Source organism: Stegostoma tigrinum, chromosome 2 (assembly GCF_030684315.1).
Source record: "Stegostoma tigrinum isolate sSteTig4 chromosome 2, sSteTig4.hap1, whole genome shotgun sequence".
NCBI lineage: Eukaryota > Metazoa > Chordata > Chondrichthyes > Orectolobiformes > Stegostomatidae > Stegostoma > Stegostoma tigrinum.
Window position 1 is genome coordinate 98,448,738 of NC_081355.1, and position 18,004 is coordinate 98,466,741.

At 39.5% G+C, this 18,004-nt stretch overlaps 1 protein-coding gene across 4 annotated transcripts in view; it reads right to left on the reverse strand.

The window, feature by feature from the left end:
* The window catches only part of LOC125465171 (contactin-associated protein-like 2), a 1,711,179-nt gene that overhangs the window by 108,579 nt on the left and 1,584,596 nt on the right, over positions 1-18,004 (reverse strand). For all 4 annotated transcript variants that reach the window (XM_048558395.2, XM_048558386.2, XM_059638055.1 and 1 more), the window contains exon 20: positions 14,263-14,396. In XM_048558395.2, coding sequence (XP_048414352.1) covers positions 14,263-14,396 — 134 coding nt within the window. The remainder of the gene's footprint in view (positions 1-14,262; positions 14,397-18,004) is intronic.

An 18,004-nucleotide genomic window follows, 5' to 3' on the forward strand; every position in this document is an offset into this window, starting at 1 on the left:
GAATCTATCACCTCTGTCTTAGAAAAAGCTCTATTATCCTGCCTCCACTATGTTCTGAGGCAAAGAGCTCCAAAACCAAACAGCCCATGGAGGGAGAGAAAAACAAAATCCTCATCCTCTGTCCTAAAAGTGCCCCAGAGTTCTGGGTTCATCCAGGGAAAGAAACATTCTTTCCCCACTTTGTGAAGGTTGTTCAGGATTTTAAAAATTTCAAACTAATCATCTCCTACTCTTCTGAACTCCAATGGAAACAAGCCCAGTCTGTCCAGTCTTTCTTCATAAATCACTCTTTCTCTCCAGGAATCAAAGCCATAAACCTCCTCTGAGCCGCCTCTAATACTTTTACATTCTTCCTTGATTAAAGAGACTAAAACTAGACTCGGTATTCAAGATGTGGTCTCATCTATGCCCCAAATGTGTTCAATTCCACTCACAATAGCACATAGTATTCCACGAACCCTCTGAATTACTTGTTGTAATAACATACCAACTTTTTTCTGACTTATGCCTGAGAACATCTTGATTCCTCTACATCTTGGGAGCCTGTAGCCATTCTCCATTAAAGTAATACTCTTTTTTTTCACTCCTGCAACCAAAATGAACAACTTCACAGTTTTCCACATTATACACTGCATCTACCAGATTTTTGCCTATTCACCAAACCTATTGATAACAGTTTTCATCCTCATTATTCCCTTTTCATAACATAATTTAATAACCATCTTTGTGTCATCTGTAAATTTAGGTACCATGCTTTCATTCTCCTCAGCTAAATCATTGATATAAACTGTAAACAATGCCAACACAGACCCCTGTGAGGCTCCAATTGTCATATCCTGCCAATCAGAATAAGTCTGCTTTCTCTCCACAGATGCTGCCTGATTTGCATCCCAGCCTCTGCACCCTGAGTTACCTAATTCTGAGTAATTGGTCCATTCACAGGTTAAAGTCATATGAATGAAACACTCAAAGAATCCTTGTAGCTAAGTTGCTGCACAGTAATTATTTGTAATTCAAATATAAGAGGTAGATGGTAAGAAATATATTGGACCTGATGTGCTAACATTGAGTGAGGGTGATGCTATCGTCCAGGTTAATATAGCTTCAGAACACTGCAAATTGTTTCATTGTGCAATACGTCAGATATATTGAGAAATGAAAAAGAAAACAATTGTTAGCGCAGCAATAATATGGTTTAATTTAGGTGTTGCAGTGTGATTGTGACCTGAAGGTCGACTAATTCAAATGAGCAACCAAGGAAGATGGATTGCTTAGTTTTTTTCCAAAATATATAAACTAAATTAGGCCATTATTATTGCAATTAGAAGTAAATACTATCTGCAATTTTACATCAATTTTTCATGTCTTAGAGGCATTTTTTGTTTCGACAGCCAGAGCATTTTGTAAACAGGGCAATAGACATCACTGACTCAATATTTGACTGAGAGAGATTCATTAGAAGTGGCCATGAAGTATTTTTTTCATACTTCTGTATGAGTATTCATCAGGTTGAGTGCTCCTTCAACGCATTAATGTAGTCAGGAAGATACCAGTGAAAAACTCCACAATGCTTGTTAATTAAATGCAGCATTTAGCACCATCTAAAAATACAAATCAGTCCTGTAGTGCATTTGAGAAAATAAGTTCAACATTTCCCAGGGCAAGAGCATGCCAGGGTTAAAATTCACACTTTACCATCTGTACCTGAGTCATATTAAGGCCCAAATAAACCTACTAAGTTCACAGCTGGTTCTGCAATTCCGCCAGTGACACTGCTCTGTTTATAACATTAGCTCACATCCTGAGAACATCACTATGCTTCAGAGCTAATAGGTTACTTTTCAATTCTTATCATGTAGATAAACTCAATGGCCAATTTAAACTTAGCAAGGTTCCACAGGTAGCAATGGATTCATGTCCAACTCTTCTATTTTTGCAGGTTGGTTAAAGGGTAATTTCTGTTGAGGGGAATTTCCTTGTTCATTTAAAAAATCTTGAAGTACTCCTTAACAGGGAAGTGGGTCCTTCTATGTTTGAAATGAAAGTGATTCTTTAATTGCACTGAAGTGTCAGCCTAGATTATGTCTGCAATGATCTTTTATCGGGCTTAAATTTCAACACATTGCATAGAAGTGACAGTAAGTGAAACCAACCCTACTAGGAATTCCTAATCATTATCCCAATTTATAGAGGTAGAGTGGAAAGAAGAAAGCATATGATGTAAACACATTTTCAGCTGTTGAAAAATTGAAAAAAAAGTGTATAAAGTAATTGGAAATAACAATTCACAAGTTTCTTTAATTTTCTTTCCATTCAGGTTTGAATGTGTAATTGTACCAATATATTGAGGAATGTACTTTTTTGTTTCCAAAAGGAAATCAAGAAATTGTTAAAAAAAACACATTTAGCCAATTATTACATTGAAGTAAAGCTCCTCCTTCTTTGTTGTTTGTGCTTCCTATAGGTAAAGATACAACAAACCAGGTTCTTCCAATGTGAGTGTTTTCTGCTTTTAATTGTGGTTATGGCTGAGGAATGCACATATGTGGGTCGAAGCAAGCTGTAAACTGACTACTGCATTTCACAAAACCCATTTATAGTCAGTCCAAAATGTATCCTGTAGAAATAGGTAGCATCATATTGTGTCTTCAGATTTGGACTACTACTTTAATCATCATTATCTGTTTTATTTCTTAAACCAAAAACTAATTTTTCTCCCAAAGGCAAAATAAGCACAATTTAAGTATTTAAATAGCTAGTTCTAAATCTTTTGACAAGTTAAGCTTGTTATGTCTCAGGATGGCTTGCATCGAAATACAACACAGCTGTTTGGAGCAATCATAAAAGTCACTCACCAGTTACATTTTCTCATGTTGCAACCTTCTGATGCTATTGTGTTTTTTACATGTTCCACTGTTATCTAGCTCTATTCAATAGAATTGCCATACACCCACTGGAAGACATCAGTCCCTGCTTTAGATTTGCAGGTGTTTTTGACTATATGAGCTAGGTTGCTTTTAGTGCCAATTTGTAAGCTGGTGTGCTGCAAATAATTCTTAATTTAGAAAGCACATACATTTCAACCACAGGATAGAGCAAATAGCCTCCACTGACTCCACAGTAGTACACGTTTGAAAAGCTTTGCAAATAAAACTAGTCCCCACATAAAATAACATGAATGTCTGCAATTTTTTTTATGAATACAAGGCCACTGAAATGCTACTTTAAATAGGTAAACAGCGCAAAATGTAACTGCATTTTTATGACAGTGATATCAAATATATATATTTTTAGCTGTGTGCAGATACCTGCGTTCAGCTGATACTTCTTCAAAAGGTACACCAGACTACACAGTTAATATTGCATGACATGACATACATTTTTCCATAATATTTTGTGTATGCTGATTGTGTATTAGTAATGTATAGTTGTGTGAAGACAGATTTGTTCAATTCTGCTCCAATATTTTGAATCGGGAGAGGGAGATAATTTTCAACTTCACTACTTGGGCAGCAGCCTGGGATAAAACTTGGGAGAGTTTGACAAGTGATGGGTGTCTTGATCCTGCAGGTCGCTGCGCAGGCGGCACAATGAAAAATGACTCCCATTATGCCTAGAAGGCAATAAATCTCACAGCAAAGCTTGGGAACGTCAAGTAACACTTATGTAACTGCCATTTTCCTGGTGTTAAGCCAGAATTGTACTGTAAGAAGAGCTAACCCATGAGCTGAATGGAATATTCTTTTTCATGTTGACTTCAGAACTGATCAGGCTCAGAGCCAGTGTCTTCATAGTGTGAAATAGAAGTGTCAACATTTATTAAACATTTTTAATTGCTGAAAACGATGCTAATCATGAGAAGAATGGTATCAACGGTTTTGAGATAAATATTTTATTTGTTTCTCACTTTGTAGTAGATATCGCTTCATCTATTAGACTGGTTCTTGTGGAATTTCTGATTATTCTGTTTTGAGTCTTTTTTTAAGAAATTAAATCTCAAATTTATAGAGTGTAGTTGAAATTCCACTATTGCAAAATAAAACAGGAAAACATCACAAAATGTCACTGGACCCTTAAAAATATAATTTGCTTCATTCATTTGTGGGATGCAGGCATTGGTGGCTGGCCAACATTTATTGCCCGCTCCTAGTTGCCCTTGAGGAGGTGGCTGTGAGCTGCTTTCTTGTGTCGCTGCAGTCCACCTGCTGTGGGTAAACCCCCTATGCCATTAAAGAGGAATTTCCAGAATTATCACCCAGCGACAGTGAAGGAACAGCGTTATCTTTCAAAGTCAGGGTGGTGAGTGACTTGATGGGGAACTTGCAGGTTGAGGTGTTCCCATATATTCGCTGCCTTTGACTACAAGTGGTTGTGGGTTTGAAAGATTGGTAAATTTATGCAGTGTATTTTGTAGATAGTACACACTGCTACTCCTGAGCATCAGTGGTGGATGTTTCTGGATGTTTGTGGATGTGGTGCCAATTAAGCAGGCTGCTTTGTTCTGGGTGGTGTTAAGCTTCTTGAGTGTCATTGGAGCTGCAATCAACCAGGCAAGTGCGGACTATTCCATCATATGAGAGATAACAAGGTGTAGAGCTGGATGAACACAGCAGGCCAAGCAGCATCATAGGAACAGGAAGGCTGATGTTTTGGGCCTAGACCTTTCATTCCATCACATGCCTGACTTGTATCATGACGATGATGGGCAGACTTTGGGGAAATCGAGAGATGAGTTATTTGCTGAAATATTCCTAGACTCTGAGCTGCTCTTGTAGCCACTATGTTAATGTACTGGACAGTTGAGGTTCCAGTCAATGATAATTGCCAGGATGTTGACAGTGGGGATGCAGTGATGGTAACACCGTTGAATGTCAAGGGGAAGTGCTTAAATTTTCTAATATTTGGCATTTGTGAGGCACAAATGTTACTTGACCCTGTCAACCCAAGCATGAATATTGTCAAGATCTTGTTGCGTTTGAACATGGACTGTTTCAGTATCTGAGAAGTCAAAAATGGTGCTGAACATTGTGCAATCATCAACAAACATCTCACTTCTGACCTTATAATGGGGGGAGGTCATTGATGATGCAGCTAAACTTGACTGGGCCAAGGACACTACCCTTGGGAACTCTTGCAGAGATGTTCTGGAGCTGAGATGACTGACCTCCACAACCACAACCATCTTCATATGTGCCAGGAATGGCTCCAGAGGTGGAGAATTTGTAGTCAATATCCATTGATTCCAATTTTGGTAAGACTCCTTGCTACAGCCTTGATATCAAGGGCTGCCTCTCTCACCTCTGGAATTCAGCTCTTTGACCATGTTTGACCCATGTTGACAAGAGGCAAGGAACTGAGTGGCCCTGGTGGAAACCAAACTGCATGTCACAGAGCAGGTTATTGTTGATCAGGTGCGGCTTAATGTTATTGTTTGAGAAAGCCTTCCATCACCCTACTGATGATTAAGAGTAGACTGATCACAGAATCATTGAATCCCTACAGCGTGGAAACAAGCTATTTGGCCCCTTGAGTCCACACTGACCTTCCAAACACCACCCCATCCAGACCCACCTTCCTACCCTATCCCTGTAACCCTGCATTTCCCAAATCTAATCCACCCACTCTGCACATTTCTGGACACTATGGGCAATTTAGCATGGCCAATCCATCAAACCTGCATACCAAAGGAGTGTGGGAGGAAACCGGAGCACTTGCGTGAAACCCACGCAGACGTGGGGACAACTCTGTATAGACAGTCACCTGAGTGTGGAGCTGAACTCGCATTTCTGGTGCTGTGAGGCTGAAGTGCTAAGCACTGAGCCATTGTTTTGACCGACTGATGAGGCAGCAACTGGGTTGATTGGATTTGTCCCGCTTTTTATGTACAGGACACACCTGGACAATTTTCTACATTATCGGGTAAATAACTATGTTGTAAGTAGACTGGAAGAGCTTGGTTAGGTGAGCAGCAAATTCTGGAGCTTAAGTCTTCTGTATATTGCTGGAATGTTGTCAGAGCCTGTAGACTTTGCAGTATCCAATGTTTTCAACTGTTTCTTAATATCATGAGTAGTGAATTGTATTGGTAAAGACTGGTATCTGTAATGCTGGGGACCACTGGAGGAGGCCATGATGGATCATCCATCGGGCATAATTGGTTGAATATTGCTGCAAATGCTTCAGCCTTATCTTTTGATGTGCTGGGCTCTTCCATTATTGAGGATGGGATATTTATAAATCCTTCTCCTCTGGTGAGTTGTCTAATTATTCATCACCATTCACAAATGGATGTGGCAGAACTGCAGAGCTTAGATCTGATCTGTTGGTTGCGGGTTTTCTTAGTTGTGTCTATCACTTTCTGCTTATGCAGTTTCTTATGCGAATAGTCCTGTTTGGTCACTTCTCCAGGTTGATACTTAATTTTCAGGTGCTGGTTTTGGCATGCCCTCCTGCATTCTCCATTAAACCAGTGTTGATCCTTTGGTTTGATGGTGTGCCTGACCATCTGGTTGCAGATTTTGCTGGAGTACAATTCTGCTGCTGTTACAGTCCACAGCGCCCCGTGGATGCCCAGTTTTGATTTGCTAGATCTGTTCAAAATCTGTCCCACTTAGCACAGTGATAATATCAGATAACGCGATGGAGACTATTCTCAATGTGAAGGCAGGGCTTCAATGCGGAGAGGATGTTTCCCTCATGGAAGACTCTAGGACCAGAGGGCATAGTCTCGGATTAAAAGGGTGTCAATTCAGGTATGAGATGAGGAGTAATTCTTTCTCTAAGGGTTGTGAGCCTTTGGAACACCTTGCCACATAGAGTTACTTGAAGCAGAGTCCTTGTGTATATTTAAGGTTGAGATAGATAGATTCTTGATGGGATCAGGGATTATGGAGAAAAGGGAAAGGAAAATGGGCACAAGGAGTATCGGAACAGGCATGATCGTATTGAACAGTGAAGCAGGCTTGAGGGGCCAAATAGGGTATTTTTATAACTATTTCTGATAATCTTAATAGCTAGTTATAACAAATATCAGTTACATTCTTCAATACCACAATATTCGTTTCTGATTTCTTATGTTACAGAAGATAACATAAACATTGCTACATTAGGTTAAAAAAAAACCCTGCTTGGGCAAACTGACACTAATTTCCACTGGAGTTCAGAAGAGTAAAGGTTACTTCATTGAAAGGTATAAGATCCTGAATGTTCTATAACAAGGTGCACATGAAAGAATGTTTCTTCATCTGGGTGAGTCCAGAACCAGGGAACACTTTTAAAATTAAGGATGTTCTTTTAGGACAGTGATGAATAAAATTTCTTTTGAGTTTTGAGACATTGAAGGTTTTTGCCTTAGCAGTCAGTGGAGGTGAGATTTTTGAATATTGTTAAGGCAAAGGTAGACAGTTTCTTGTTAGGCAGGGGAATCAAAAGTTATCAGGGTGAGGTGGGAATTCAAAACACGAGCTGATCAGCCATGATAATATTGAATCGTATAATAAGACTTGAGCTACTGAATGGTCTCCTGTTGCTCTTTATTCATTATATGTTTGTATGCTCATAAATATTTGTCTTTCTTCAGCTTAGAAGTGTCCATGCCCCAAACATCATCAGCTGCTTCATCAATGATGTATCCTTCAGTAGAAGGTCAGCAGTGGTGCTGTTTGACAATGATTGCACCACATTCAACACCACTTCTGTCTCCTCAGATGCTGACAAATATTTATGGATATTTACAATTAGGTTTTGTCTAGCATGGTGAGTTTGATGTCAGAGGTACAATGTATAATAAAATGAGGTGCGACAATGAAAATGTGTGGGGACAGGACCATTTCTCGCTGTTTTGACCCTGCAGCTGAAAGCAAAATTTCAAACGTAAACATGAGGAAAGTGAACGGTTTTGTCAGAAACTCTATTCCAAAAGTACGAGAGTGAAAAGGGGGAAATATGGTGGTCATTTTTTGGAGTTTTAAATTACTGAGAAACGCAATTCAAATTTGCGAAAGAGGGAAAAATTCAATATTGCATGTGTAAAAGAGTGCAACAATGGTGAATGAAATAGTGAATAACCACATCTGATTTGCATTTGCATTCTGCCCACTGCTTAAGTCAGTTATGAAGGCAAAATTTTACAAATTTTGAACTGTTAAATTGGGGTAGAATGTTTTAGTGTGAGAAACAGCACAATCTTATCGCACTCTACCCAGAAACAGGCTATAATGGGGGCATTGATCTCGACTGAAACCCATAGAAATGCATCTGCTAGTTTTCACTTGTTAATACAAAAGACAAGCAGCTGGTCTTGCTGGACACAGACACATAGATTCAGAGAGACATGGAAAGGGAGAGAAAAATCAGCAGTTGTGCTAAGTAGAGGGCAACACTGTTTTGTGCTAACCAGAAAGCAGAATGCCATTAAGAATGTATTTCCTGTTTGATGAGATTGGCCTTATGGTTTTTAAGAACCAAACAGATTCCAAGGTGTCCTCAATGCCAGAAGTCTGTTTTGTGATACTGAGACATCTGAGAAAAGAGCTTTTTAAAGGATACTGGAGTACATGACCTGGCGTGCCAATGAAATTGAATAGCCAAAAAGAAGTTAGAAGCATTATGTACCATACTGTATATTTGCTGAATGCAGAGTGTAGCATGTAATCATGGAATTGGGTTTTTGGCTTAGTTAATGGGAAAAATACCTTTTCTGTAGCTTTGTACACTAGTTGCCTCTTAAGTATTGTACACTTGATATTGACTTCAAATTGTTTATTAGAGAAAACCACTTAAAAATGCTTAAGTCACTTCAAAGTGCTGTTGGATGCTAAACGCTTAAATGTAGGAATTTGGTAAGTGATGGAATTTGGTGCTTTGAGGGAGAAGATGCTTTTCTGGCCTTTTAGGGAAAAGGTGGTCCAAGAAAGGGAGCTAGAGATAGGGAAATCTGGGTGCTGCAACCTGGAGGCATAAGGTGTCGGTGCAGTTTGGTAATTGGTAAATTTTAAGTTCAGTTCTCATCTAAACTTAAGCACTAATACAATGTGAAACCAGAATGATCTGAGCATTTCTGATATTCAGTTTAATCAATTTTAGGCAAATTGCAATTTGCTGGATAGTGCTCACATTCTAAGGCAGATGTCTGTTTGTGATATTAGCACAGGCTTCAAAAGAGACTCCCAAGGCCTGTGGCACAAACAGGCATCGCAGTCTTTGCACTTACTAATTAGAGGTTTAATGCATATTTTCTGCTAGAAAAGGATAAAATTACTTTCTTAATTTCAAAGCCAGAAAGATGAAGGAGTACATGAAAACCATGTGCTGCTGTTAGCCTCTGGTAACTCCCACTTCTCATTGCCACCTTCTCTTCCTTCTTGGTTACTGGCTCCTATTTCCAGGTCATCCCCTCTTCCAATACATACAACAAGAAACATAGTGACCTGAAATTATTACAGTCTTTGCTGCGTTACCTGGTGACATCAAGCAAGCAAGTGCAGTTTACTGGTTTCTTGTTGAGTTGATTACAGGTCCTGTCTAAAATCTGGGAAAATCTGATGTGGTCATGGTCACAAGAGTACTGTATTTTGGATGTTGGATCCATTTATTCAATTTCCCTTAACTCATTTTATTTTCTCATGGAATGCAGGGATAGGTTTAGCATTTGTTGCACATCCACAATTCTCCTTGAATGGAATGGTTCCCAGACCATTTCAGATTTCAGAGAGTTTTAACAACAGTCAAAGGTAATTTTGTTGTCACCATCACTGAGATTAATTTGTAATTCCAACTGCCATGGTGGAATTTGAATCCCTGTAGTTATTGTATTAGCCTCGGCCTCTGGATTATCAGTTTAATGACCTTATCGCTACAGCACTATCTCTACTGTTTATATTCAATAATATAGCTATGGATAGCCATTGAGTGATATTCTAAACTTGAAACCTAATTAGTTTATATGAACAAAGTGAAGATGTAAGGACAGGTTATTTATTGAAACTGGCACCTGTGTGACACAATGAATACATCTGGAGTAATTGCAGATTGAAAAATTTCAGTTCTGACTTGATGAACTAGAGTCTGAGAAAAGGACATTGCGATGCATCAAGATGAAGGAAACCATTTGAACATATTCAAGGAGACAGTCACACAATTTAAGAGATAATGGGAACTGCAGATGCTGGAGATTCCAAGATAATAAAATGTGAGGCTGGATGAACACAGCAGGCCAAGCAGCATCTCAGGAGCACAAAAGCTGACGTTTCGGGCCTAGACCCTTCATCAGAGAGGGGGATGGGGGGAGGGAGCTGGAATAAATAGGGAGAGAGGGGGAGGCGGACCGAAGATGGAGAGTAAAGAAGATAGGTGGAGAGAGTGTAGGTGGGGAGGTAGGGAGGGGATAGGTCAGTCCAGGGAAGACGGACAGGTCAAGGAGGTGGGATGAGGTTAGTAGGTAGCGGGGGGTGCGGCTTGGGGTGGGAGGAAGGGATGGGTGAGAGGAAGAACCGGTTAGGGAGGCAGAGACAGTCACACAATTTAAACTTGGTCTGACAGTAAGAGAGACAGGTACATGGATCCAAAAGGTAACAATGGATGATCATCGGCTTTTGCAATTATCAAACTGGTTCAAGGCTATAGCAACCTCTGTGGCTTACAGGAACAGCAGGGAGGATGCGGAGTTCACCTAAATGGGACCAGTCTACTGATGAATTGTGGGCAGTAGCGCATGGGAGAGGAGGATTTAAAATTAGTAACTGGGGAGGGGGTGTGAGTTCAATCAAGGAGAGATTTGAAAAACTAAAGATAAGGGACGAAGGAATAGCAGAGGCTAATGATGCAGATGATGATAACCAGTGTGTGATCTGAAGTTACAGTGTTCACACTCAGAACAATGCACTAGAAACTAAAGTCAGAGTAGGGAAAATTGATTTAAAAAAGCAATTGAAAGTTCTTTATCCAAATGTGTGTAATATTCAAAACTGGAACTGAAAGAGCAAATGTAACTAAATGAGTGTGACATAAGAACCATTACAGATTACAAAATGTGACCTCAACTGGAGCCTGAACATTTAAGGGTATTTGACATTTCAGAAAGACTGGAAGAAAGGCAAAGGAGGTGGGCAGCTCCTAAAAGATGGAATCAGTACAGTGTAAGGAATGGCTTTGGTTCAGAGCATCAATAGGTAGAATGAGTTTGGGTAAAGATAGGAAAGAAGTCCCTTGTGGAAAAGATTTATAGGTCTCTTTGACAGCAGTTATACTGTTGGCCAAAGGTTAAAATCAAAAAATAATGTGGGTTTTTAGAAAAGCACTGTAATAATTGTCGGAGAATTTAATCTTCATGTATTGGATTAAGATGATTAGACATAGATAAATAAAGTTGGCAAAGGTTGTGTAGAAAATGATCTTGTGGACTAGATTTATGGCACTTCACATTTTCTCACATTATACTCCATCTGCCAGATTTTTACCCACTCTCTCTGTCTATATCTAACACTAACTTCCTTATGTCTTCTTCACAACCTTTTTTGTGCATGCTTTGGTGTCATCTACCAATATAGCTCCCATGCCTTTGCTCCCCTCACTGAAGTCATTGGTCATTGACGTAATTGAAGCTGATGTCCTAGCACAAACCTCTGTGGGACCCTATTCACCTCATCCTGCCAATTAGATGAAGATCAATTTATTGTATATTCTGATTTCTGCCACCTGGTCAATCATCTATCTCTGCTAAAATGCTACTCATTACACGTTTATTTTTCATTTTCTGCAACAACATTTGACATGGTAACTAATCAAATGCCTTCCGAAAATTGAAATATAATACATCTATGGGCTCCCCTTTATCTACAGGGCACTTTACTCCTTCAAAGATTCCCAATAACTTGATAAATATAATTTCCCTTTGACTGAAAGCATGCTAACTTCTGATTTTATTATGTTTTATTAAGTGCATATCTTTAATCTCTCTCATTATCAATTCTAGCACCTCCCCTATGACAGACATCAAACTAACTGGCCTAAAGTTTCCTGCTTTCTCCCTCCCTGCTTTCTTTTAATAGAAGGGATATACATGCGACTTTTCAGGCTGGCCTTTGCCAAATTTAGGTAATGTTGAAAAATTACCACCAATGCATCTACTTTGATTTGTAGCAACTTCCTACAAACATAAGGACAGTAAGCACTCACCACCTTATCTGCATAAAATCCCAGACACAGAGGAAATATATCCAAACCCTGCATGAGAAAGGGTGCTGATGATTATTGGTTTCAATGGTATCTTGATACGTTGACAATGGGAGATTTAAACCGCTTTCTTTATGTGGATTGGCACCAGCGTGTGCAATAGCTAGCTGTCACATGACCAAAGCTCTCCCTTGTGACATACTATGACACTAAATTTGTGTTGCTGTGTTGCTTGAAGGAGGGAGTAACATCAAGAAGTCCTACAGGATAAATCCACAATAGCTGTCTCTCTCTCTCTCTCAACAGATCTTTTCAAGCTCAGACCCTCTCTCCGTTTCCAGTTGAATACATCTCAGAAATAGGAAATATGAAAATGAAATGAACTTCATGGACCATAACACTCAGTCTGGAAAAGATGGGTGACAGTTTATAAGAGACTGTCTCCAGAATAACAATCAGCTTACATTGGCCATGACACCACTGAAACTCATGACCAGTAAGGGAAGCTCAGAATGTACAACTCTTTCACTTGTAGACTTTGACTGTTCTCAACTGCACCTCCCCTATGCTATACCGTTTAGTTGTCCCTTGAGTTCTCAGTGTTCTAATGTTTCTTTTCACTCAGCTTTGTCACTGAACACTTTTTCTTTGTGAAAGACTAACAGCAACAGCTTTCTCCGGCTTGTTTCAGTCTCAAATTCATCTCCTCTATTCTATCAAAAGAAGCTCCCTGAAATACAGCCGGCTTGTATATTTCATTACGTTCATTAGGCGCTCGTTTGTCAGCTTGATAATTATACTTGGTATATTTTATCCCCAGTATGTGAAATTTATCATACATTTACACTTGTATGTTTGTGGAAATTCTATCTTTCTACGTTTCTAAATCAAAATAGGCATTGAGTGTCTCTTCACTCCTGCCTGTGTGGACTGTTTTCAGCAAACCTCGATAAAAATGTTAATTTCAGTTCTGAAAGTTTCATTTTTTCCACACAGTTTTCTACGCTGGTGTGGTCAATTGATTGCTGCAGCCATTTTAAGTCAGTTTTTCTTTCTCCCTTTCCGAAAAAAAATAGGCCATGAAGGTCCCAGGTATTAAAATCAGGCGATGGAATTTGGAAATCAGTAGTCCATTTTTATCACTATAGTGACAGACTGTACCTGGAATGTTGTGTGTAATTTCAGTCTCCTTGCTCAAGGAAGCAATTCAGAGAAGGTTCACTCAGGGGACAAGCGAATTATCAGACTTGTGAGTGGTGGAAGCAGCTGTGAAAGGATTTAGGGCTCTGCAGGACACCACCAGCAATCAGAACTATTTACATACGAAAAACTTTCGCACAGACTGTAGCCTGGTGAAGTTGACCCTGCTTTGGAAGCCAGCATGGCTTCTCCACTTATTTTAAATACTAACTGAACTAAATAATTGAAATGTCCCTGTCTAATAAAGTCATGATTCTTTAAACTTTGTCGTGCTGATATTAATACACCCCACCAGACAAAACAAAAACTGGGAGAGTTTAATATAAAAGGCATGCAAAAGAGAATTGTTTTCATAAAAGTAGATAACTGTGTACGGAAATTCAAGTATGAATGGAAGAATGTGTGTATACATTTTTTGACTTGCTCTACAAAAAATGGAAAAAATGTAATAGAATCCCATTCTTTTCCCATGTGGGAAGGAAGAATGGCAGGCCAAGTATTAGCGTGACAATATTTTAATCCTTTAATGTTATATTTTAATAAGTGGAAGTTTAAAAGACTAAACATATCATAATAGGTTTTTGAGAGTCACTTGTGTGAATTCAAAACTTACCTCTGAAGTGGACAAAAAAAGCATTTTTTTTCTATTGAGATTCATTGTTGGTCATGGCAAAAGTTGAATAAAATCCATTAATACTTTCATTGTAATATTTTGCTTTGAAATTAAAAGTGATTTGGCTGACTAAAACAATACAGTTGATCTGTATACAACGATGTCTTGGTCTTTCCAGATAACACCATCTCGCACCCTGTACTTAGGTGAAAGAACGATCATGTAGAGATACAAGTTCACCTGACAAAGCATCTTATTGCCGCATTAACAATATTTACCTGGAGATGTAGTTCCTTCCCATGTCTGCTGATGTTGACACTATGTGGTTGTCCATTAGCCAGATTTCTGTGGTTCAGGTCAATTCTGAAAGGTTCCTTTGTACCTCCAAGATTGTACCGAATCTGAAGACTTCCTGTAAAAATCAGAAGGTCTTCTCAGTATTAAATACAAACGTTAATTTGAAAGATTGCAATCACTGGATTTATAATTTAAAGGTTTTGACAATAATTTTATGTCAATGATCAATATTTCAAAGTTACAGAACGGTTAATGTGATTTGCTCCATATCCTCCTTATAAACAGGTACAAAGTGGTCAGAAGTCTCCTGGTGATTCAGTGAGCTGGATTTTCATTCCAACAATGGGGGGTGAGCATAGGGACCAATGCTGGATCCTACATGGTGTGTTCCAGGTTTGTCCGCCACTATTTTGGAAGAGTACCCAATTAAAGGCCAGGGAATGAGCTTTCCCCAACCCAATTATAATTGTTGGGTAGGCTTCTGAGGCAAAACGACCAGTGGAAGGCTCTCTAAGCTTGATAAATTGGTTGACCCACTGCCCGATAGCAGGAGCTACCAATCTAAAAATGGACAGACAATGAGGGAGAAGACTTGTTCAGTTTTATTTTTCCATTTTTGAAATGATCACAACAGTTGGGCCATGATGTTTGACTGATAATTCCTCCATCTTATAGCCAAAAGTCACATTAGTGGCCTTTGGGCTATGAGGGTGCTACAAGGCTGCAAGATGATTTGGACAGACTGGCTGAGTGGGCAACTACTTGGCAACTGCAATTTATATGGATGAATGTGAAGTTACCCACTCTGGGCACAAAAACAGGAAGGCAGGAAATATCTGAATGGTGGCAGTTCAGGGAAAGGCGAGATGCAAAGAGATCTTAATGTCATGGTGGAACAGTCACTGAAGGTTGGCAAGCAGATGCAGCAGGTAGCGAGGTAATGGCATGCTGGCTTCTGAATGAAAAGAATTGAGTATAGGGGTAGGGGTCTCTTGCTGCAGTTATGCAGGACCTTGGTGAGGCCACACATTGTGTATTGTGCGTAGCCTTGGTCTCCTAGTCTGAGAAAGGACATTCTTACTATTGAGGGAGTCCAGCAAAGGTTCACCAGACTGATTCCTGGGATGGCAGGACTGACATATGAAAAAAGACTGGATCAACTAGACTTACACTCACTGGAATTTATAAGAATGTTGAGGGACACTCACAGAAACATATAAAATCCTGATGGACCAGACATGCTAGATGTGAGAAGAATGTTCCCCACATTGGGTAAGTCCAGAACTAGGGGTTACAGCTGAAGAATAAGGGGTAAGCCAATTTAAGACTGAGATGAGGGAGAATTTCTTCATTCAGAGAATTGTGAACCTGTGGAATTCTCTTCCACAGAAAGTTGTTGGGACCAGTTCATTAGATACATTCAAAAAGGAGCTGGACATGGCCTTGCAGCTAAAAGGATCAAGGGTATGGGGAGAGAGCGGGAATGGGACACTGAGATTGTATGATCAGTCTTGATCATAATAAATGGCGGTACAGACTCAAAGGACACCTATTTTCTTTGTTTCTATGTTTCTAGATGTTCAGGCAGGTACCCTTGGCAGCACCATCCCCTCTGGCCTGATCTCAAAAGTTATACAGTTTAGAAACAGTCCCTTCAGCCTATCATGTCTGTACTGGCCTATGCCCCATGTCTTGATATGGACATAGTGTAGGCCAGTATTGATTACCATCTGTATAAATAGGCTACAATTAATTAGTATTTTTTGAATGAATTAAGGAACAAAAAGCATAACAATAATTTAGATTCTGCAATTTTCATTTGAAATTTTACAAAACCTGGTTTTGTGTGTGGAATTTACACCTTGTTTTTAGTTGCTGCTCATTCTGTAGGGAATACTTGTTTGTTGGGCAGCAGGTACAATCTTTCATCTTAGTCATGTACAATTTGTATAACAACTCATTCTGTATAACCTCATATCCTGTTTCCAATTACTTTCAGTGGCTATGAAGGATGTACTGCAATGTTAATCAGTGGCAAAATGCCTGTAGAGCTAAGAGGTTGCTAGTGGTCATATTTTGGCTAACACATTGTTCATTTGTGTCATTCTAAAATTTATGACAGCTGTGAAGGGAAGTCTGATGTGTCCAATTTTGAAAAAGAAAACATACATTAGCTTTCCCTGAAGGAAGGCTTTTTCTGATTTACCCAATTTTTAGTAGCAAATTGGGAGCCCTAAGTACATTCATTCACCTCCTGTTTGTCAATATAAAAATGATATGAGTTATATCAATATCAATAGTTATGTGCATTAATCCAGGCTCTTTCAGCATGTCAAGTCATTCCTGTCAAAATTTTTATAACAATTTCTCTAATAATGCTGTCAGTAATCAGTGTTCAAACTATTAAAATGATTAACTAATCTAAAGTTATTTATGTTAATTTTATTTGCTTAAATAAAGTGCTTCAGTTTAATTACATTTTTATACATTATAAAATATTGACAAGCGGGTGATGGGGTGGCTGTACGAGAGTGGCGCATTGCCCTCTGTCTACCCTTGCCACTAATTTTACCAGCAGCTCACTCACCTCTGGGACAACTGAGCCCCTTAAATGCTCAATTAATAGTCATTTAAAGATCCTCCATTATGGACCTACTTTGCCAATTGGAAGCCCCCACATGGGATTCCATGTCCTCTGGCAATTTTAATCCTTTCTATCCATACCTGTCAACCACCCTGGCCAGGGCTCAGCAGTCTGACCCTGCCTGACTTCAGACTTACGTTTGTTAATGCCTCTTCCTTGAGAACTTTTATAACTCTCGCAGTGATCTCCAGTTCTGATGGTACCGCTGACACAAGAGAACTACCATCTGGTTAGTTAACCACTCTCAGAAGTGAGGCTTCCTTGCCATAGAAAATGAAAAGGCCAGCTCAATCTGATTAACTGCCCAATGGCTGTTAAGTGGACGTCTGGTGAGCTGGCCACCCCGAGGCAGTTCATGACACTGATTTTTATGCCATACAAGTCCATCATGCCTGTATGTCGATTTCTATATGGGCATCATCATTAAACACACCGGACAGAATCTTATAGGGGTCTGCATAGCCTGGGCTATTGTGGGACTGATGGCAGAACACACCAGCAATCTGGTGAGGCCCTTCTCAATATCAGGAGCATTTATGCATTTGTAAGTCGTGTGATGAGTTTCCTGCTAAACAGCAGGAAATTACAATTTGAGGGGGATGTTGCTTGTTAAACAACTTATTAAAAGTACAGAGATAATGGGAACTGCAGATGCTGGAGAATTTACTCTCCATCTTCGGTCCATCTCCCCCTCTCTCCCTATTTATTCCAGTTCCCTCTCCCCATCCCCCTCTCTGATGAAGGGTCTAGGCCCGAAACGTCAGCTTTTGTGCTCCTGAGATGCTGCTTGGCCTGCTGTGTTCATCCAGCCTCACATTTTATTATATTAAAAGTACAACTCATCTCATTAATATTCATTTTCCCATCCTACCAAATGTGGCACACAAGCTAGACATCAATAAATGTTAAGATTTGAAATATTTCCATGTTGGACACCAGGCAACAACATTTCAGGGCATGCTCATAGACATTGGTCATGTGCAACACATGTCCATGGATGTTGGCATCTATTCTGTGCCAGTGTCTGAGGGCACTCATAGTATATCTTCAATCCATTTATAAGATGCTGCTGCACTTCA